This window comes from Triticum aestivum, chromosome 1D (genome assembly GCF_018294505.1).
Source record: "Triticum aestivum cultivar Chinese Spring chromosome 1D, IWGSC CS RefSeq v2.1, whole genome shotgun sequence".
NCBI classification, from domain to species: domain Eukaryota; kingdom Viridiplantae; phylum Streptophyta; class Magnoliopsida; order Poales; family Poaceae; genus Triticum; species Triticum aestivum.
Genome location: NC_057796.1, coordinates 413,820,938 through 413,842,333, shown reverse-complemented (window position 1 = coordinate 413,842,333; position 21,396 = coordinate 413,820,938). Strand labels below are relative to the sequence as shown.

Genomic DNA, 21,396 nt, shown 5'->3' with positions numbered 1-21,396 from the left:
AAAGCAATACGATGGTAGTACCACGCACGTGGTAGTAGGTTACGTGGGGCAGAATTTATTAGGATGGTAGGTTTTAGTTGGATATAAAACTGTTCTCATTAGCATTTTCGTGGTGTGCTCCCCCTTTTTTGACACAGAAGTCACGTGTGGCATCGGTTTGGGGATCTGTGTGCGGCCATCTAGTGGGGTCGGTCCCCTGCAAATACCTTTGACATCATATATGTTATACCTGAAAAGTCTCAACAACTCCCTCCATCTTAAAATAGGAGTCACCGATTTCATACAACTTTACATATTAACTTTGTACTAAATCAACTACATTTATTTTGAGACAAAGGAAGCATACACTAAGTAACGTTGCCAGGGGATCGAATCTTGAAGCAGGCAAATCCATTGATAGTCCAGTGCAGCTGCCACCATGTGCAGACAGCACTTCCCATATGTGACAACACTAAATCGGGCCGAATCGGCTCAGAAAAACTAAGGACTGGATGGTCAAAATCAATTGCTCGTTTGAATATGCTGGGGAAGCAAAAAAAAAACGTACAACTGTAACGATGCAATAGGTGGAGTTAAGTATTTGCAGCCAACACCAACAGCACTCCAATTTTCATTCACGGCTTATGTACAACGCTCTGCTGGTTCTGAAATTCAGCCACTCTTGTAACTCCAACGCAGCCCAATCTACGCCTCAGGGGGAAATACGTCCTCAAAGAAGTGGTTCAGATCACCTTTGCGCGGATCGAAGGCCAACAATTTTGCCATTGCATCCTGAAATTTTGAACAAATACTCATCATATATTCACTTACAATAACTATGCCCACTCTGCATGTAACAGCCTAGCTAACGACAGAACAAACATGCATGCAAGTCATAAACCTGGTATTGCTTGTCCTTTGCCGCCAAATTATCGCAGATCATGCGCCTTACAGGTCTCTTGGAATGGATATCCTCCAGAACACTAGCAGCTCTCTGAATAACTTCACTGGGAACACCTGCGAACAGCCAAACATGAGAATCATTTCTCTATGAGCAGTCATGCTGTCCGGTTTCTTTCTTTCACAAGATCTCCTGGAGCCACACGTGTCATGATGTAGATCAAGTAAAATAGTACTCCCGTAGCATATGAATTTCTGAATACAATGGCAACTAACAGTGTGAAATAAATAAATAAATTTAGCCTTTCATCAAAATGAAAGCAGATTAGTTTATCATGCTATCGCAATTTGCCAGCTCAATAGAAGTTTACTCCATGTACATACCAGCAAGCTGTGCACAATGAAGTCCTGCAAGAAAAGATGTGTTACTTGTTATCTCACTCAAAAGGATCCGTATCTATCATTGTATAAATGCTGTATACATAAGCTTACCAAAGCTCAAGAGTGCCTGTCCAGGTACAAGTCTTCACCATGGGTATCACAAGTTACATAAGAAATTAGTACCAAAAAGAAATTATTCGGAACAAGAAAAACACATAACAGCTAAGCTTTCATATCTACTTACCTGTAAAGGAATATGATATCTTCATTGCTTGCCTGTCCATCAGGATTCAGAACACTCATGGTACAGCATTTTATATGTTCAGACTGCAAAATTTCTCACATTTACCAATCGTTATAACCAGGGTCAGGAAACCTCAAATGTAAAAGGACATACTAAATTTCTATACACCAGCAAACTAGTTATTTTCTTAACCTGTGGTAAGTAGTTTTCGGTGAAGATCTCCGTCAGATGTGTTGACAAAAGGACCTGCAAGGTTGCAACAGTTAGATCATATCCCAACACATTACAGTGGTAAATATTACTACAAGAATTCCATCATTTATCCATAGAGTAAATTTATAGCATTCCCACATTCAATCAAGCTGTTTAAGAGATATACAAATCAATCAGCAAATGTGTCACGATGCAAAAAGTATGCCATTATGAAAGAAACTCTTACGGTTTCGATAACTAGCCATGGACAGACTGCGTTGAAGCTAGCTATCCATGTGCCAGAACCATGAGTTGGTTTCAAGATCTTATGGGTTTAAACTCTAGCCTACCCCAACTTGTTTGGGACTAAAAGGCTTTGTTGTTGTTGTTGTACAAAACAAACTCTTATATAGGAAATATGTTATAGGATGCAGAATGAATATCGGACCAAGTTTTCCCTTCGACGAAAAGCCATATATAGAACCTGTTTTAGGTATAGAGGGATACATTGACAATAATATGTTACTCATGCTTGAAAGCATCAAACAAAATAAACAATATGATTCAAGAAACGCAACATTATGCCTTACTTCCATCCCTTATTTGCACTCAGTGTTCTATTCTACAGTCCCGTTTTCACACAAGTACAGAGTTCGAGTAATACTGGACTTTACTGTATATCTTCTTTTCAAGTTAGAAAATATAGTATATCCATTTTCTATCATGAATCAAATTTTGATTCAGTTTTAAAAATGCATAAATCTGCCGCCAAACAAGGATAACCATTCTGGTACCGGTATTCACAACTCTAATGTCCAGTAACCGATGTGGCATTAAAATGCCTAATTTGAAGTGAAAAGGGAAAGAAAAAAGATAGTAGCAACGGAAAAAATCTGAGCTAGTAAACTATGAAATGATGGTATTAACTTCAAGTGTGGCTGTAAGGAAGATCAGACAGGCAATACTATCAGATTCATAATCAACAGTAACATTTACCAGGCTACCTAACCTTTGGAGGATAATCATAATTTGCAAAATGACTGATAGTCCCTCCAAGCAAACCAATACCATCTGCAGGGAATCACGAAAGAAAATTAGCCATCTACTCTTAAGTCATGTTGAGGATGGGAGGAAGAATTTCAGATTTTCTGTGGTCTCACCTTCTGTTAGAGTACCCTTACCGAATTCATCTAATAAGCACAGTGATCTCGATGTTGCATGCCTGCAAAATTTCTTTGGTTGTATGTTCAAGATCACAAGACAACTTAAGGGTGGATACAAATATGATACCTGAGCATTGTTCCAACTTGATGTAAATCAATCATAAATGTTGACTGCTCAGTTGTCATTGACTTGCTTCCCATTGCACAGAATATCCTACAAAACATTATTAAACATGTCAGATATATAAAACTTTAATCTAGGAGTACTACGATAACTGTGTGTCATGAACCGTATACATATTAGCATTTGACCTACAACACTAATACACTAATAATTTCCCCTCAATTCTTCACACTGAAACATGTCATATAAACACAAACCTATCAGTCAATCCAACAACAGCAGAATCAGCAGGAACAAAGCTTCCAATATGAGCAAGAAAAACCACCAATGCAACCTGAAAGCAAATATCCAATGCAACTTGAACTTTATTTCGCAACTTTGAGTTCATGAAAGTAGGAAATTCGTACATGCTCTCCCTAGGAAGTAAAAAAACACAAAATTTAAAGTATATTAACGATCTGATCTTCAGCCACATTTTAATCCAGAACTAACTGATACAGCCTAAGCATTTGTGGAATTTAGTTTGGGGGTGCACAAAGCACTTCTCAGGTAACATTACCTGCTTAATGTAAATGCTTTTCCCTGAATAGTTAGGTCCAGTTATTATGTTTATTCTTCCTGAGATAAGAAATAGCCATAAATCAGATTCTTGACAATAAGAGAAGTACTAAGTTTAGAATATCACATATCTTGGGAACTAGCCACCTGCACTGCGGATTTTCGTATCATTTGGAACAAATGTGTCAACGGTCATTTCCTGCAAAGCATGTCTAAATTGTGTTGAAGTAAGTTCAATGCCTTCAACCATAAGATTGTTAGTAATACCCAACTAACATGTAACATGGGAATAAAAAAAAACAATACTAACCTTCCATTCCGTATCTCAAGTATGGAATCCTCGGTTAAGATGGGCCTCACATAATTGTTTTGGCGCGCAACAATTGCCAATGATAAAATACTAATGTAACAGCAACAAGTGCTCATTAGATCGCCATATTGTCAGTAAGTTGAATGTGTGTAACAAATATGTGCATACCAATCAAGTTCTGCTGCAAAGTTCACTGCTTTTGTCAGTTGAGGTAGAAACTGAAGAACACGGCATACTAGATCCCTTATGATTGCTCTTTCCATGTCTGTCAGCGCAACAACGCCAAAGTCATTATCCATTTGCAGATTTGCTTATACTAAATATGCAAATTATCACAAAAGGTCCCAAAACTGGTATAACAGTCCAGAGAGATCAAATAGATAATCGACTTAATTATGGAAATACAAAAAGAGTATTTATTGCAAACTTCAATAAGACACACATTTAGACCCGTATTAAGAAAAAGGTTACATGTAAACTTGAACTATAGAAATTTCTGGAACAAAATATAAAATAGCAAGAAATTGGCAGATGAATATAAAATTACATTCCGAAATCCACAGGCATGTCATATCTGGAGACGATGGCAAGATAAACTTGTTAAGGTGAAATGCTCACTATTTGCTTATTCATGGCCTTTAACTTTAAAGGTAAAGTACCATCGAACATGAAGTTCAAAATAAACTCATTTGTAAGTGTAGCTCTATCTTCATCAGGGAAAATATGATTATTGCACCAACAGTATAGATAATTCGATAAGAAACCACAGCATTGGGAGCAGAATTAAATAAGTAGATAAATTATTTAAGCTACCAAGAATTTTATGATAAATATCTCCCAGAAGGTTGTCCAGCTCTCTTGTCTTCTGAGTATGGTAGTAGAACCTTCTCTCTTCCCCATCCTCTGAAAACTGATGAGCATAGAACTTATTACACATTAACAATCAAACAAAATAAAACAACACACAGCTTACCGCAAATTCAAAATCTTGAAGTCCTATTAACAAGGCCTCACTTATCTTCTCATCAAAAAAACACATCAAGTATCCTGTTAGCATCATAAATGGTAAACACATGAGTGTTCTCATTATTAACTTTTAGTTCCTATGAACGATTGCATATTGTATTTTACAAGCACTATCCAGCAACCTGTAAGACTCCAGTACCACTATAGTAAATTAGACAAAGAAACTAGTAAATGACAACCAGAAAGACGTTAACAAACAAATAGCTAATGTTTCCAATCCACATGCAGACCAGACTCAAGCCCTTATCTTCTTGCAGATATTGCCTCAAACTTTAATTTGTACTAGTCAAACAAGGAGTTAAAATAAATATTTGAACAACGAACCTAATTACTTAGTCGATGGTCACATACTCACTCCATTCTTATGAACAACAACAACGACAACAACAACAACAACAACAAAGCCTTTAGTCCCAAACAAGTTGGGGTAGGTTAGAGGTGAAACCCATAAGATCTCGCAACCAACTCATGGTTCTGGCACATGGATAGCAAGCTTCCACGCACTCCTGTCCATGGCTAGTTCTTTATCGATACTCCAGTCCTTCAGATCCCTCTTTAAGGACTCCTCCAATCTCAAGTTCGGACTACCCCGACCTCTCTTGACATTATCGGCACGCTTTAGCCGTCCGCTATGCACTGGCGCTTTTGGAGGCCTGCGCTGAATATGCCCAAACCATCTCAGACGATGTTGGACAAGCTTCTCTTCAATCGGCACTACCCCAACTCTATCTTGTATATCATCATTCCGGGCTCGGTCCTTCCTTGTGTGGCCACATATCCATCTTAACATGCGCGTCTCCGCCACACCTAACTGTTGAACATGTCGCCTTTTAGTCGGCCAACACTCAACGCCATACAACATTGCGGGTCGAACCGCCGTCCTATAGAACTTGCCTTTTAGCTTTTGTGGCACTCTCTTGTCATAGAGAATGCCAGAAGCTTGGCGCCACTTCATCCATCCGGCTTTGATTCGATGATTCACATCTTCATTGATATCCCTATCCTTCTGCAACAGACCCCAAATATCTAAAGGTGTCCTTCTGAGGCATCACCTGCCCATCAAGGCTAACCTCCTCCTCATGCCTAGTAGTACTGAAACCGCACATCATGCTATATACAGCTGAGAGCTACTCGGTTTTAGTTCTACTAAGTCTAAAACCTTTGGATTCCAAGGTTTGTCTCCATAGCTCTAGCTTCCTATTGACCCCCGTCCGACTATCATCGTCTAGCACCACATCATCCGCAAAGAGCATACACCATGGGATATCTCCTTGTATATCCCTTGTGACCTTATCCATCACTAGAGCGAAAAGATAAGGGCTCAAAGCTGACCCCCGGTGCAGTCCTATTTTAATCGGGAAGTCATCAGTGTCGCCATCACTTGCTCGAAGACTTGTCACAACATTATCATACATGTCCTTGATGAGGGTAATGTACTTTGTTGGGACTTTGTGTTTCTCCAAGGCCCACCTCATAACATTCCGCGGTATCTTATCATAGGCCTCCTCTAAGTCAATGAACACCATATGCAAATCCTTCTTTTGCTCCCTTTATCTCTCCCATGAGTTGTCGTACCAAGAAAATTGCTTCCATCGTCGACCTCCCGGGCATGAAACCAAACTGATTTTTGGTCACGCTTGTCATACTTCTTAAGCGGTGCTCAATGACTCTCTCCCATAGTTTCATTGTATGTCTCCTCAGCTTAATTCCATGGTAATTAGTACAACTCTGAACATCCCCCTTGTTCTTGAAGATTGGTACTAATATACTCCGTCTCCATTCTTCTGGCATCTTGTTTACCCAAAAAATGAGGTTGAAAAGCTTAGTTAGCCATACTATAGCTATGTCTCCAAGGCCTCTCCACACCTCAATGGGGATACAATCAGGGCCCATCACCTTGCCTCTTTTCATCTTTTCTAAAGCCTCCTTGACCTCCAACTCCTGGATTCGCCGCACAAAGCACCTGCTGGTATCATCAAAGGAGTCATCCAATTCAATGGTAGAGCTCTCATTCTCCCCATTGAACAACTAGTCGAAGTACTCCCGCCATCTATGCTTAATCTCCTCGTCCTTCACCAGGAGCTGGTCTGCTCCGTCCTTGATGCATTTGACTTGGTCGACATCCCTCGCCTTCCTCTCTCGGATCTTGGCCGTCTTATAGATGTCCCTTTCGCCTTCCTTCATGTCTAACCGCTGGTATAGTCCTCATACGCCCGACCCCTTGCTTCACTCACAGCTCGCTTTGCGGCCTTCTTTGCCATCTTGTACTTCTCTATGTTATCTGCACTCCTATCTAGGTAGAGGCGTCTAAAACAATCTTTCTTCTCCTTAATAGCCTTTTGGACATCATCGCTCCATCACCAGGTATCTTTAGCTTCTCTTTTACTTCCCCTGGACACTCCAAACTCCTCTAAGGCCACCTTACAAATGCAAGTCGACATCTTCATCCACATATTGTTTGCATCGCCTCCTTCCTCCCAAGGGCCCTCCTTAATGATCCCCTCCTTGAACGCCTGAGCTCCCACCCCCTTGAGCTTCCACCACTTCGTTCTAGCGAATTTGGCACGCTTATCCCGCTGGACACGAATTTGAAAGCGGAAGTCAATCACCACCAGCCAGGTATCACCTTACAATCTAGGCACACACGTCTGTCTTCTCTTCTCGAGAGGATGAAATCAATCTGGCTAGAGTGTTGACCACTACTAAAAGTCACTAGATGTGATTCTCTCTTTTGAAAGAGGGTGTTAGCCACGATCATGTCGTAGGCTAGAGCAAAGCTTAAGACATCTTCTTCTTGATTCCTGATGCCATAACCAAAGCCCCCATGCACCCCTTCAAAACCTGTGTTAGATGTACCCACGTGGGCACTGAGGTCTCCTATGAAGAGCTTCTCGCCAAACGGTACACTCCTAACCATGTCCTCCAAGCCTTCCCAGAACTCTCCCTCTTGGTGTTCTCATTGTGGCCTACTTGCGGGGCATACGTGCTGATAACCATGTCCTCCATTCCTTTAATCACAAAGACCAAGGCAACTGTGCGCTTAGAAGTTTTGGAGTATTTTACCCCTGATAAATCGCATGCTGAGCAGTTATTAGCACACCAAAAGTGCTATTATTCTTGCCAGCCACACTGCACATGGCCAATCAGAGGCAGCTAGCTCTACACGGATTGGCATTGGCCATTACTCTCGATGCATGCATGTGGGAATATGGCGAGAGGAGGTGAGCTGTTCACAACACAATTAAGGCTACGTCTTTAGAAGAGCGGGGTGCAGTGCATTGATTACGAGTCGAAGGACTAGTCGATGGACTAGTCTATGAGTCGCAACTGTGGTGTCGACTTCAAATCTCGTGTAGACTAATTTGATGAGTCGAGCGGTCGAGAGACTAGTCATAGACTAGTCTGGACTAGTCGTGTACATTAAGTCGAACGACTCAATTTTTTCTTTTTTTAGAGGCGAGTGACTTAAAAGTGGAGGGGATAAGATAGCTCAACCCGCGAGCGCGTGGGAGGGAAATTTCGTGGCTAGGTTTCAGTTTCGCTCCAAAGAGAGCTGCCTCCGCTGGGACACGGCGCCGCCAGCAATCACTGACCCACCGCCACCAGCAGTGGCAAGGAGAATCGCGACGCCCACCCTCCGCTGCTTCTGCCCCTCCGCTGGATCCAGCCCACTCCTCTGGAGCTCTCCCTCTTTGCTGGTTCTGATGTCCAGATCCACCCCTATCTCTGCTGGTTTCTGGGCTGGTTCATCTGCTCCTGGATCCTCCCTTTGCAAGTAATTTCTCCCTTCTCTTATCCTCATATGGTTCCTCTATTGCTTGTTCCTTGGCTGGTCCTCTACCGCTAGTTCCTGATTTAGGTTTGCTTGTTTCAATTCAACATCCTTAGGTTTGAGCAAAGCTAGAGTTACAATGTCTACAACACCAGAGATATCTCGGACAGTGTGCTCAGCAGCCGCTTATATAGTACAGTACTACATACTACTACTAGGTATTAGTATTTATGTACTGTAAGTTCAGTGCTACAGTACCATGTCGACTAGTCTCGCACAAATCTAGACTACTCACGATTAATCTATGGGTCTCAACCTTGGAACGACTCGACGACTCTTCGACTCGTAAACGTTGGTGCAGTGTGGAAGGGCATTCTCAGCATGTTAGAGGAACAAACAAGGGTGCGCCCTGATTAGTGAAATTCTGACAGAAAAGTTCCACACCTCGTTTGCAGGGATGGAGGGAAAAACATTCATACATTATGCAACAGCCATTTTAAGGTTCAAAATTTAATTTCGTAATTTACCCTGAAATAGGCTATGGAATTATCTTACAAGTTCCTAATGCAAGGCACCAATAATCAATTAATGTTTCTCATGCAACTACATCAAAGTGTAACCAGACTACCCAGCTACACTAACACACAAATTTGAGCCAAACTACCCAAGGGTAAAAGGAATTTAACTAACATGTTCTCCTGCAAGATTAACTTTGGACCCAAAAAAATGCTTGATGACCGAAAAAAATACGTTGGTTTCTAAAAAAAGAAAGCACATTAGTAAGAACCCCTGCTATGTATATTTCATTTTAGTATAGCAGAAAAGGAGACCTTCCATAGCATAAACAAAAGAAAGAGGACAAAGCTTTAGCATGCAATAGCAATGTATATCATATGGAGGGCTCGATAGTATCAAATTTAACAGGATAAAAAGAATAAAGTTCTATCTGGGGATCAGCAACAAAAATACCTATTTGGTGTACATAGACAATTAGCGGAGCTTTTCTGCATTCGAGCGAGAAAGGGAAGGAGGCATTTTCATTAGCTGAAACCTAGAAGCAGCTAAACTGTTACAATTTATCGAACAAAGGCATAAAAAGTTGACGCTTCAAATTAAATTCACTTTGGAAGATCCATCACCTGCTCCAGAAAGTCAGGTAATCCTTCATACACCATCCTCAGTTCATCCAACTATATTTCACAAGGAGGTTCATTTGATTAGAAGAACGAGGCCATATCGCTGAGAAAAAGGAAACATACAATACTAGATACCAAACTTAAAAGGAAAATCAAGATATTTTGAAGAACCACAGAAGTTGCCAAGAAAATTTAATGTTGTGATGAATTATTATCACGTTAAAGAATGGTGTTCAAACTTTAAATAGTACCCACATATGTGCACACCCACCCAAATGTGCAGACAAGGTCCACACAACACAACGAGCTGTTCTTATTACCCAATTCGACCAGACCCCTGTGAGCCATTGAAGTACTCCCTCCGTCACATAATATAAGATGTTATTACAACCGATGTACTCACATATTGGTTGTGATAACATCTTATATTATGGGACAGAGGGAGTATTTAGCAAAGCAGAACATAACTATGATTTGAGTTTGAGAAAATGAAAAAAAAAAACAATTTAATAGTGTTATATGGCAATCACCAACTGCAACAACTGAACAGGACAAATACCACAAGTACTGGTTACGCTCAAGGCAAAGCAATAAGCCTGCTTCAACTATTGCACAAAGAGATGGGAGTTTGATAATTGGCTTTTAGTGATAGATTACAACTAAATGATTATTGAATATAAAGTAAAGTATGGGATCGATTAAAAAGTATAATTTATAGGACAACAGAATACAGCTCCAGGATAACCACCCCAAGGCCTGACCTCATCACATAAATTTTCTTTCACCAATGTTTCATAGCCTTTTTCCTTACTCCGTTGTACGTCAATGACACCAATCACCTATCAATAATAGATAGAGGTCATCAATTTGTGGAAGATGAAACAACAACAGCAAGCCTCAACAATCCCGAGAAAAAAAATATGCATTCACTCGATAAGATACTGACATATTATTTGGATAAAACTGTAACACAACCACTCATTCACTGCACAGAGCCACAGATTCAGCAGAAATGTGAATTAACTTCCCAGGAAGAAAAGAAATATTGAACAATCATTGTACATTTGTTTGTCCAAGGCTAACATGTTTACCCAGGTCTGAAGCAACAAATTTCACAAATAACTTTTCATACAAGAGTATCTGTAAATCATTTCATGCAAATCTATGATACATGATGTTAGAAGCCCGAGTGCTGACCACACCAATTCATATAATTCACTAAGATCAATTGCCTAGTTAGAGATACCAGTAGGCAGATTTGTACAAAATTATACAGTAGGAGTATAGCATAACTCATACTATTTCAAAAATTTGAGATGGTCATATTGTTGTACGTAATGATCTAAAACATCACGGCATATCAATGTAAGTCAAAGATAAGGGTAAAACGCATGCACAAACTTTCTTCTGCATTTAAAGTGAGGGACAATGGTATGGGTACTAACCAGATTCGATACATAATCCAGCTCTGCTGTAATTGAAGAATTTGCCTGAAAACATATGCATCCAAGAATAAAGAAACTTCTTATTACAATATCATGAAACTAGTTCAAACTTTCATTAGTTAGTTGTGGAAGTAACAGCACCGGCTTGGAGACTAGTACCTTTTCAACCAAGTCAATGCTCATATGTTGCAACTTATTTGCCAGATGCTCTGATATTCCTACCTCAAAAATCTTGTTTATATGAAGCAAAGAACAAATGCACTGAAACAAGAGAAGCGAGCAAAGAAAATTACCAAGAGAAACAAGAGGAGATAAATAACCTACACACCACGTTTGTGCGCCATTGATCAGTAACCTTCAGTGTCCAACACTGGATATCAGATTCATTACAGAACGGTACAAAGCAATAATCAAAACATGCACCGCGATAATTGTTCAGTTATTTCCTGCCCAAAATCTTAAGTAGTCGACTCGCCTGAGCATTTACTTAGTTCAACTAGGAAACAGCAGAGGCATGTTCCAAATTTGAGTTCTCCACAAGTACCGTACTAGACATACTTATTAATTCCATTCTAGCGAGCCTCCCAGTTTGGTGTTTGGAATGGAACGTTATTATAGTACCAGAGAGTTCCGGTGTTTCGTTCTGTGCTTTCATATAAAATGGATATATATGCATAAGACACACCATAAAAAGATAAAAGGGAAAAAAGGGGATAGATGTTGCTTGTAGGCTGGCATAGACATTGTTGCTCGCGTCCAGCTAGACCTGTCTGATCCCAGTGCCTGGTAACAGCATGCAGGCACATCGCAGAAGAGTCTGTCTTGTATCTAGCTTGTCCAGCTGAACATCCCAGACAACAATACCGCATCGGCAAGGAGCAAGATGTGATGGGAAGCCAACTTTATAAGAGAGTAGGAGTGATCTTTGTGTGTGGAGGAAAGCATGAGCACAAAGAGTTCTTTACTTGAAATCAGTGCAAAATAACTTCTGTCAGCCGGCAATAGCGTCACCTGATCAGAAGTTTCTTCCAGAATATGTTGGGGAAACCCTAGCCGCCACCGCGCTCGCTGGCGGGGCGGGGGCCTCTTCTCCTCCTCGAGCGGTGGTGGGCGGCACGGGACGGCCTCGTCGTTTGGGGGTGCAGCGCTTCGTGGGGCGCGGCGGCGCTAGTGGGTACTGCCCCGGCATGGTGGGCTACGTGGTGTGACCGGCAGGGATGTGCCCGTGGTGGTGGCGGCGGCGCGGCCCAAATCAGGTCTGGATCTGGCGGCTCTCCCTTGACAGGCGGCGCGGGGGCTGGCCTCGACCCGGCGTGGTTGTGGCGCTGGGAGTGGACCGCGGGAGCGCGTGGCGAGCTGCTACAGGGGTGCGGCGGCTGCCGGTGGTGCGGTGGTCCCTCGGTGGGTGGGCGCTCTGGAGGCCCTCTTTGGCGGGCCGGCGGCCCTCGCCGGTGGACGGGTGGCTGCGGTTGCCCCGCGTGGAGCTGCGGGAGACCGTAGTGGGGCGTCAGGGGTGACGTGTGGGGAGGTTGTAGGAGGGATGGGTGGTCTCTCTACCCGTCACCGGTGCAGGGGGCGCTGGTCCGGACTTGCTCCGCTCCTCTTCTCCCCATTTCCCCTACCTAGCGACTCCCACTCTAGATCGCTGTTCGGGGCAGTCCGGTCACCGGCGGCTCTGCTATGCTACGGTTTTGCCGGTCGGTTCCAAGTCCGTCCCTTTGTTGGTGTTCTGAGCGTCGGGATGCAGGGCGGCGGCCTTGGTGGCGGGAGCGCCGTGCTCGTGGGCGGAGCTCGCGGCTCAGGTGCGGGCTAGTCTCCATGGCCATGTAGGCGGCATGGCGGCTGGTGCTTGTCAATTGGTGGCTGTGATGCGGCGTCTGTCCCCGGGACTGGCCGCAACCTTATTCGGAGCCGGAGTGTGTTTACCTGGGTGAATTGAATACCCTGCCTGGCTTTCCTAGGCCGACGGAGGCGTCGTCTGTGGACGTCGTCATCTTCTTGAAGGCTTCGTCGTGGTTACTCCATATCCTCCAAGGTGCCTTGGATGAAAATCGTGATCCTCTGGATCGGGTGGCGGCGGCACTCCGGTGGCGTATCCTTCTTGAAGGCATCGCCTTGGGGCTCATAGATCGACAGCGTGTAGCTTGGTCTCTTCTCGGTGGCTTGTTCCCGGTTGAGTGCTCCCTCAACTTCCTAGTGAGGCTTAGTGTCTATCTGTTGTTTACTTGGACTTGTTGTGGGAGTGTTAGCTGCTTCTTAGCATCTTTGTACCTTGCCTTGGGTGCGTGTGGTGTTGTATCACTCGTTGTAAGTTGGTTGTTGCTTTATATATAAAGCGGGGCGAAAGCCTTTTTGGGTAAAGGGAAGCTCCATCCGTTGAGGATGGAATGGAGTGGATTGATACTAGCATGAAAGGCATAATTGAACTAATTGACCAGAATGGCAGACATGAGATATACTGTTCCAGGATAACATGTATTTGAACTTGGAAATAAAGCTTTTTGGGTACCTTCAGAAATGTGTGCCAATCACTGCTTGTACAGCTGGAACTTGGAGAGTTGAATTTCTTCAGAAAAAAGGAAAATGTTAGTTCGGCATATCTGAAAACTTGAAGCTGAATACAGCATGCTCAAAGAAACTAGGAATAACCATGATATTCTTAATCAGCACTATGGCTTCAACTGTTTTACAATACTTTTGAGTTTCCTTTTTACTTCAGGCCAAAGTAGTATGTCTCAAGCTCTCGATTTCATTAATTAAGAGTTACAATAAATAACTATTGATCGGATATAAACAAAGATAGCATGTAAACTTATGTTTTAACGAATTCACATTGTGTGTAGCAAGATGGAACGGGGTGGACAAACAATACCCATGAGGCCATGACCCAAAAGAACTATAGGGAGGTACATGAAGGTTAAAACTTCACGTAACGCAACTAACTGGCACTTAAGTCTAATCTCCATCGTTTTACCCAGAGAACATTATCAAAGAGGTATTATATGTTTTTTCACTTCACTTTAGACACACCTGTCTTGTCATGACAAAGGGATTTTGACTATATTACAGCAAGCGGAGGTACAAATAAAATACCTTAAAATGTACATGAACAGAGTAAACTAAATAGAACCTTGAGCATGTGGGGAACATCTCTCACAGACTTCAAAGTCTCACGCAGTGCAGACATTACTTCTTCACAGCAAAGGAAGAAAGATATCTAGAATTGCTAGGAAACACAAGACCACAAACCAATGGCATTTGGGCATCAAAAGTCAGAAGGGATGAAAGATTTTGTACTGTTCAAAATAAGGATACTGTGTTGAGGCGATTATTTATGACATCGATATCAATTATGGGACGTAAGAACCATGCTCTAAGATGAAGCATAGAAATAGATAAGACTTCAGAAAATGTTACTTATTCCTATTTCACTGATACTGGCTAGCAGAGATAGAAAACTGACCTCAAGAGACGTCTTCCCATAGGTGTCACACACTACATTTAAGACAAAGCAGTGAACTTACTAGAAAATAAATGAAGGAAAGAAAAAAAAAAAGGCTTGCTACCTTATTGAGGATACCAAAGACTGAAAACCTGCAGTTTAATATTACTATTACAAACTGGAACCAGAGTAAGGGTACAACACGTAGATCCAAGATTCTTAGTTCTTACCCTTCTTTAGCTCTTCCTATTCCCATGTAACTGGGGTGCTTATCCACTTGAAAAATATGTAGTGCCTCATGAGCAGCTGCATCAAGTTTCAAAAATCTGTCTCTGTGATGAATGTCAAGGCATACAGTGCTAAACTAACCATAACAAATTGCTAATATATATGACATAGCATTACCCTACAGTGAGCTACTTAAATTGTTAAGTTGCTTCCAACAGGGCAGTGGAGCTATATAAATTTCTTGAGTTGGTTCCAAAGTACGAACGAAAAATATGTTGCATCTGAAATAAAGTATCATGATGGAAGATGTAATTTAAAATTGACTGCATCAGCATGTTGTGTTCATCTAATACAATCATAGATCGAAGGATAAAATGAGATCTGTGCCACAGAATCAATTGCAATGGATGCTCCTCCTTCCATTTGTTCAAGGGTATCAAGAAGCCTCTCGCTATCTAATATAGCAAGAAGACCTCCAGCAGCACGAACTTGAACATCACTTCCAAGATCCATCATGGAATTAAGCTGCAAGTACGCACAAAATGATTTCACTGTGCAAGGACAGAATGGTTAACAAGATCTGAGAAACGAAATGAATGGTGAAACATCAACTAGCAAGAGTTTATCAGCAATTCATGTGAGGCAAATATGGCATATATCCTAACTTCAAGGATATATTGAAAGTAATCACTTTTGGAGGGGATAATAAAGAATTGTACAAGTATCCTGATCATAGTTTTAATTATATATTACAGATTCAGTGAGAAAATGAGCATGTCCTGATTGCAAGTTCCATAGAATGACTAGAAATAGTATACAGGTACATCCAGCAGAAGAAGCGTAACACCTTCCCACCCAGAAATGCAATGCAAGAGCTTGATGAAAACAAATGTTACACTATACTTTTTCTAAAAAAGTGTGATCGACATGAGCTTTCAAATATCAAATGTGATAATATTAACTATTTACGAGAAATAAAAGTTCACTCTATCTATAGAAATGATCTGCGAGACCCAAGGCACCTACCCGACTTTGAGGGCAAGAAAATGACACAATGCCCTCAAAAGAAACAGAAACACAAGCTTTTTATTACAAATAGAGATAAAAAGGAGCTACACCGCTGTTTTGTTAGATTCAAATTGTAGGATGTAGATTCACATACAGATAATGAAGATGTATAAGTCATACAACTGCATTTGCGATTATATGCATAAGAAGTGAAGTTAATGTGATCTATGATATGAAGTCCCTAAGCAAATGAAGTAACTGTTTCGACCAGTAGGCAGTAATTTTCAGTATAGAAAATTGGTTCTACAATCGCGAAACAAGATATACAAATAGAGTGGGTTATTTTTCACAATTCCCACCTTCAGATTCCTAAGCATATAAATTTCACCAAAATTCTTAAAAGGAAAGTAACTGGACAGGAACACTGCTATTGATCAAGTAGAGAAACAGAAACAATAGTACATGTGGCCCTGTGCATTTGTATAAATGGAAGAGAACAAGAAGAACCCATAAACAAAAGAGGGACTACTCGCTAATCATATGTCCTCAAAGTTCAGATATGTGATTTCTTAGGAGGTCAAAATCCTGATTTTCTTGGCAACTGTAGCAAGTGTGGGGTGGAAGAAATCAGGAAAATATAATTATAAACTGAATGAAACAATGATAAAATAAATTTCTTCAAGGCCATGCTGAATAAGAGTTTATCATGGCTGGAGATGGTCTTTTTGAAACCTATGGAGAAGTGAAACATATAGGTAGAAAACGGTAGCAGTAAGATTCTCATTTAGATCACTTACAAAGCAAATCCTCTCTTTTACACTTAATCCATCATCCATTGCTGCAACTTTCAAGTATATTAATCTGCAATTTGGACAAGCAATACACAGATAATTCATCATCAATGTATCAGGTTGAAGAATTAGGAAATGCACGAGATGGAGATACAGTAGCCCAAAATGTATTGACTGCAACTGCAATGAACTTTCTAGTTACTGACAAGTGTTTTCCTTCCTCACATAGCAGGATCAATACATATATACAACAATAATAACATTCATATCATAAGTTGTCAAACACCTACATGGATGAGTTTCTCAGCCTTCTCCAAATCCAAAACCGAAAACATTCAATTACAGTTGTTAGGCTAATTTGTTTTTCACTGACAAAACAATGATATTGAAAAGCCCCCATCCTCTTATACTATTGCAAAAATCATAACCAAGTTCGGACTGACACTTGGTAAATGTAGTTGATTTAACGTACAAAACAGCAACTGAAACAACACATCCAATAAATAAGCAGATTAGTACTACCCAAATGGCCAAATCTGATTAATCCTTAAGATATTCCTGTAAAGCATATAGTAAGGTGCAGAAACCATAGTTCTCACACTCAAGGAAGTGCTTGGTCTAGTGATCAGGTAAAGAGTACACAAAACTGCTAACCTGTGCCAGGCTTGCTCATAGGTGAATGTTGAGCTTTTCATGAGCTTCACAACAGGGGGGTCATCATTACTATCTGTGTGATTCCATGCAGAACAATCAGAAGAGAACTTAAGATATCAGTTGAAGAACTGGCTGCAGTCCAAACCATTTCTCTGTAAAGCCGATAGAAGTTCTTCTTCTGTCTTTGTACTTGCATATATGGTGCTTGGTTTTGCTTGACATTTCACTGATCCAAAATCAAGCAACACAGAGAGTCAGCTATGCAGTTTTTGCTGTTGTAAATGTTGAAACTACTTCACATTGGAAAATTTGTCAAAGTATTTTGCTACCATAACAATTATTTCGTTTAAAAAAAATCCATAGCATACAACCTGAAATTTGGATTTCTGTAGTATTAAGTCAACAACATACCAAGATCAATCAGAGGGAATCCCCCAGCGCTATCTTCCCAGATTTCCAATACAAAAAGCTGGCGCGTATTTGAATCATAGTATGACACTCCAACCCTGATATCACATGAAAGTGGCAGGTATTATAAGCAGTTGACTCATATTCCATATTCCACTGTAACAAATACATTGATGTGCTAGTAATCGACAGAAGAAATTTTTAGCATTGAAATCTCAGTGTAATGGTGGACTAGAACACAGACTATGCTGCAAATCAGCGGGGGCACTCTGTTTTACTGAGGACTAGTATCCATGTCCTTCGGAAAGTATATTGTGCAGGATACAAATACAAGTAAAGAAGCTTATCTCGTAAAATAACGGAAAAAATCTCAATAAACTAAATATACATCTAAAGTTTACCTACGCCCTTGCATTACACAAGCCATATGGACCTGCAACACAATCAGTTGAAAATCAGTCAGCACATTGCATAGCACGAATGTGTGAATAAGATATTCTGGAGTTACCAAAGTATCACGTGCATATAGAATCATATCTGCAATATCATTGAGTGTGAAACAGAAACTACAACTTGGCCTAAACACGAAGTCATAAAACAGTCTAATAAATGAAGAACAAAGTCACAGAAACTCCAAAGTGAGCCATCCAAGGCCATTCATGCTTTGCAATGTATGAATATCAAAACAAAAGGAAGGCCCTGGCAAGTATGGCATTCTCTTCAAAAACAATGGTGTTTTAATATAGCAGCATTACTTGTACTAAAATCTTGAGGCCTTATCCTTGAAAAATGTGAAGGAAGCTTAAAGAAGGCACTATTAAGAACTTCAGAGGTATACACACCACACTCCTCTGAGTTGCTTTACATTTCAGGAATATGATTCAGCCAGTAGTACTGTTTAACTCTCCAGTAAACCAAGATATCCATTCAGAATTATTCATGGCCATGAAAAAACATATAACCTTGCTTGACATTCTGATAAAAATATATTTAACCTCTCATACAAATACGTAGATACAAATGGTATAATGGAGCAATCATTAGTTGTTGTTTTTTCTCTCTGGTTAGGCTTTTCTTCAGTGCTGGGATGTGTAGAAGCACTTAAACATCCAGAAGAAACATTGCCAAATAATACGTTAAATAAGAGATTTTGTGTTACAAAAATCCACAACTCCACCTGCTTGATAGACTGATCCAATCAAGTCAGACACATTAGACATTTCTCAAATCAGGTTCGGGTTTGTGGGTGTGGTGACATAAGAACCAACAACAGAATTTACAAGTTAAAATAATGTTTGCCAAATACTAGAGGCCCATTTAGATTTTAGGCAAAAATAATTATCCAAACGAATGCAAACACAGCGTCTAACACAATCGAGTGCAGAACAAGACTTCCCAGTAACAAAACAGCATAAACACTTCATCCTATCACAAGTAAAATCCCTCGACCTTTGCATACTATGCTTCCACATTTAGGCTAAAGCAGTAGGCAATCTTCAATCAGAATGGCTTTCCCTTTTTGGTATCCACAGTATGCACACAATTTTAGAAACAATTTTTGAGTCGAAACAGTTGTGCAGCAAACTTCATCAGAATTCATCATTAAAAATCTACCACTCTACTGAAAGGCGCATCAAATGGGCATTAAATGTGTAAGAGGCATGCAATACTGAAGCATGCCAAATCTATAAGGCAAGGCCGCAAAGCGACAACCATCTAAAACATCGATATGCTCCGTACCTCGAGTCCTGGAAACTATTCATAAGCTAAGAGGGATGCTCATTAAAATAACAGGGAAGAAGTGTGTGACGCTTGGATACATGGATTCAAGTGGCATGAAGTGCTAGCTCTTCTAAACGCATTTTCTAGGACCGGTTGCTCAAAGGCTAGAGAGCAACCGAAGCAAAAGCAGCACTAAAATAATCATGGAACCGAATCAGAGCACTGGCATGTGCATCAGATCAAAAGCAGCTATGCGACGTCACAACAAGCACACGGGTGTGGCAAGTGCCATAAACAATAATTCCGGCTACATTCCAGATCAGAGACACGGCATTTCGCGCGAAATTGGGGGTTTCCACTTCCACAACACGATTCGAACGGGCGCAGCGTTAACGGGGGCGTTTGATCCAGAACGAAATACTGCGTATAATGCGGCGGTCGGGGCGAGGAACTGGGATGGTCGAGTCGATACGCACCTGGGAGTCGATCCCCGTCTCGGCCACCTCCTCCTCCTCCTCCAGCTGCTCCTCGTCGTCCTCGTCCATTCACGCTCGATTGCTCGCCTCCCCCGTTCCTCTACACGGCGGCTCCTCCCGCTCGCCTCCCCGCGGGGGCCGGACCGGCGCGCCCAGAAACTGCGAAGGTCGGCGGGATTGAACTAATTGGCTGGATGCAAGCAACCTCACTCCTCAAACCCCAGCGGCCAAGGATGGCGGACGGGATGGGGACAGGGGGGACGCGATGCCGCGGTGAGGAGGACGGGAACGAGGAGGGAGTCGCCTCGCCGGCGACGGGCGGGGCGGAGTGAGGCGTCGGCGGCAACGCTGAAAACCCGCTGCGGCTGCGGCTGCGGCTGCTCTGACACCCGACACCTTGACCCCACAGGCCAGTCACTCGGTCTTTTTTCTTTTCTTTTTGGGCTTGCCAGTCACTCAAGCAGCGTCCACCTAGCCTGTGGGCCCAACCAAGAAGAAAGATGGGCAAGGCAGGCCGCCCTGTCCGGTGGCAGCCCCGATCCAGAACCGTACACTCTCAACTCACAGTCACCGTGCTAGCAATATCACGCGACGTATCAACATTCAAAAAAATAAAAACACGACGTATCAAACCATAGCACACTACCTACAAAAAAAATGATAGCATTATTTTTAACTTAATTGATTGCGGTTTCCGCGAATAACTTGTGAGATAACCATATTCCAAACACCTTACCAAGCGTTTTTAAACTTGTACTCAATGGAGGAAGTTCTAAATTGTCTGATTGCATTGGCTTGTTGCAATTGCACTTTGGGTGTCGGAGTTGGCAACACAATTCAGCGTACGAGAGCTCGCACAACGTTTTATAGATAATGGTTCATTGTGTGTCGGGTCCTCCCCGTATGCATGTTGTTCCCGGCTCAACCTCACGGGGATGTCACTGCCTGCTGCGTCGTCATGTCTCCGCTTTCGACTATATGCCTCGCCGCATGGTAAAGGATAAGTCCAACTGTAAATTTTTGCTGGAAATATAAGGTGGTGGATGGACTTCACATGGTTGGAGGAGGAGTGCTTGAAGGTTATGGCATCTGTCGAGGAGAGGAAGACATTGGCCGAGGAGAAGCTTCTTTCCGTCAGGGGGAAGGGTTGAGGATCATAGCTGAGGCAGGGGCGCTCATGCTCACGGATGTTCCATGATTGGATGACATGCCAAAACAATATTTTGAGCAAGCTTGTCATGAGATTTGGTCACACCAAAACCGCCATTCTCCATGTTGCCAAGATCGATGTACCCGGTAAGTGGAAGTCACAATGCAGTTGCTTGATCTATGCTCAATGTTGCCTCACATTTCTTCTCAATTAACTTTTTTCATTTTTTTGCACCGGTTGAACTATGTTGTGGCTTTCGGTACAATTCGAGAACATTTGTGACTGAA

At 41.8% G+C, this 21,396-nt stretch overlaps 1 protein-coding gene across 3 annotated transcripts; it reads right to left on the bottom strand.

The window, feature by feature from the left end:
- Positions 1-370: 370 nt before the first annotated feature.
- Positions 371-20,386, bottom strand: LOC123182494 (DNA mismatch repair protein MSH5). 3 transcript variants are annotated; one of them, XM_044595074.1, is made up of 34 exons: positions 19,960-20,386; positions 18,163-18,194; positions 17,765-17,859; positions 17,499-17,579; positions 17,354-17,426; positions 16,706-16,769; positions 15,274-15,425; positions 14,903-15,004; positions 14,797-14,824; positions 14,694-14,725; positions 14,546-14,603; positions 14,361-14,447; positions 13,740-13,796; positions 11,390-11,491; positions 11,231-11,275; positions 10,547-10,624; positions 9,789-9,839; positions 9,619-9,700; positions 4,825-4,898; positions 4,665-4,761; positions 4,020-4,116; positions 3,852-3,941; positions 3,689-3,753; positions 3,543-3,601; positions 3,241-3,317; positions 2,987-3,073; positions 2,857-2,918; positions 2,706-2,767; positions 1,697-1,750; positions 1,505-1,587; positions 1,372-1,403; positions 1,264-1,287; positions 881-996; positions 371-771 (listed from the first exon to the last, which is right to left on the bottom strand). In XM_044595074.1, exons 1-34 carry the CDS (start codon positions 20,026-20,028, stop codon positions 685-687), a joined length of 2,454 nt encoding a protein of 817 aa, XP_044451009.1. In that variant the 5' UTR covers positions 20,029-20,386; the 3' UTR covers positions 371-684. The 3 variants fall into 3 exon arrangements, 2 of the variants coding, with proteins under 2 accessions (XP_044451009.1, XP_044451008.1); XM_044595073.1 differs by having other exon boundaries at positions 4,665-4,776; positions 19,960-20,385; XR_006492185.1 differs by lacking the exon at positions 371-771 and having other exon boundaries at positions 903-996; positions 2,693-2,767; positions 4,665-4,776.
- Positions 20,387-21,396: the final 1,010 nt, after the last annotated feature.

Coding starts and splice junctions, on each gene's coding strand:
- LOC123182494 (XM_044595073.1), bottom strand. CDS start 20,028: ATGGACGAGGACGACGAGGAGCAGCTGGAGGAGGAGGAGGAGGTGGCC. Junction 3,318..3,542: donor AAAGCATTTACATTAAGCAG/GTAATGTTACCT, acceptor ATTTGCTTTCAG/GTTGCATTGGTGGTTTTTCT. Junction 3,074..3,240: donor GTTGTTGGATTGACTGATAG/GTTTGTGTTTAT, acceptor AATGTTTTGTAG/GATATTCTGTGCAATGGGAA.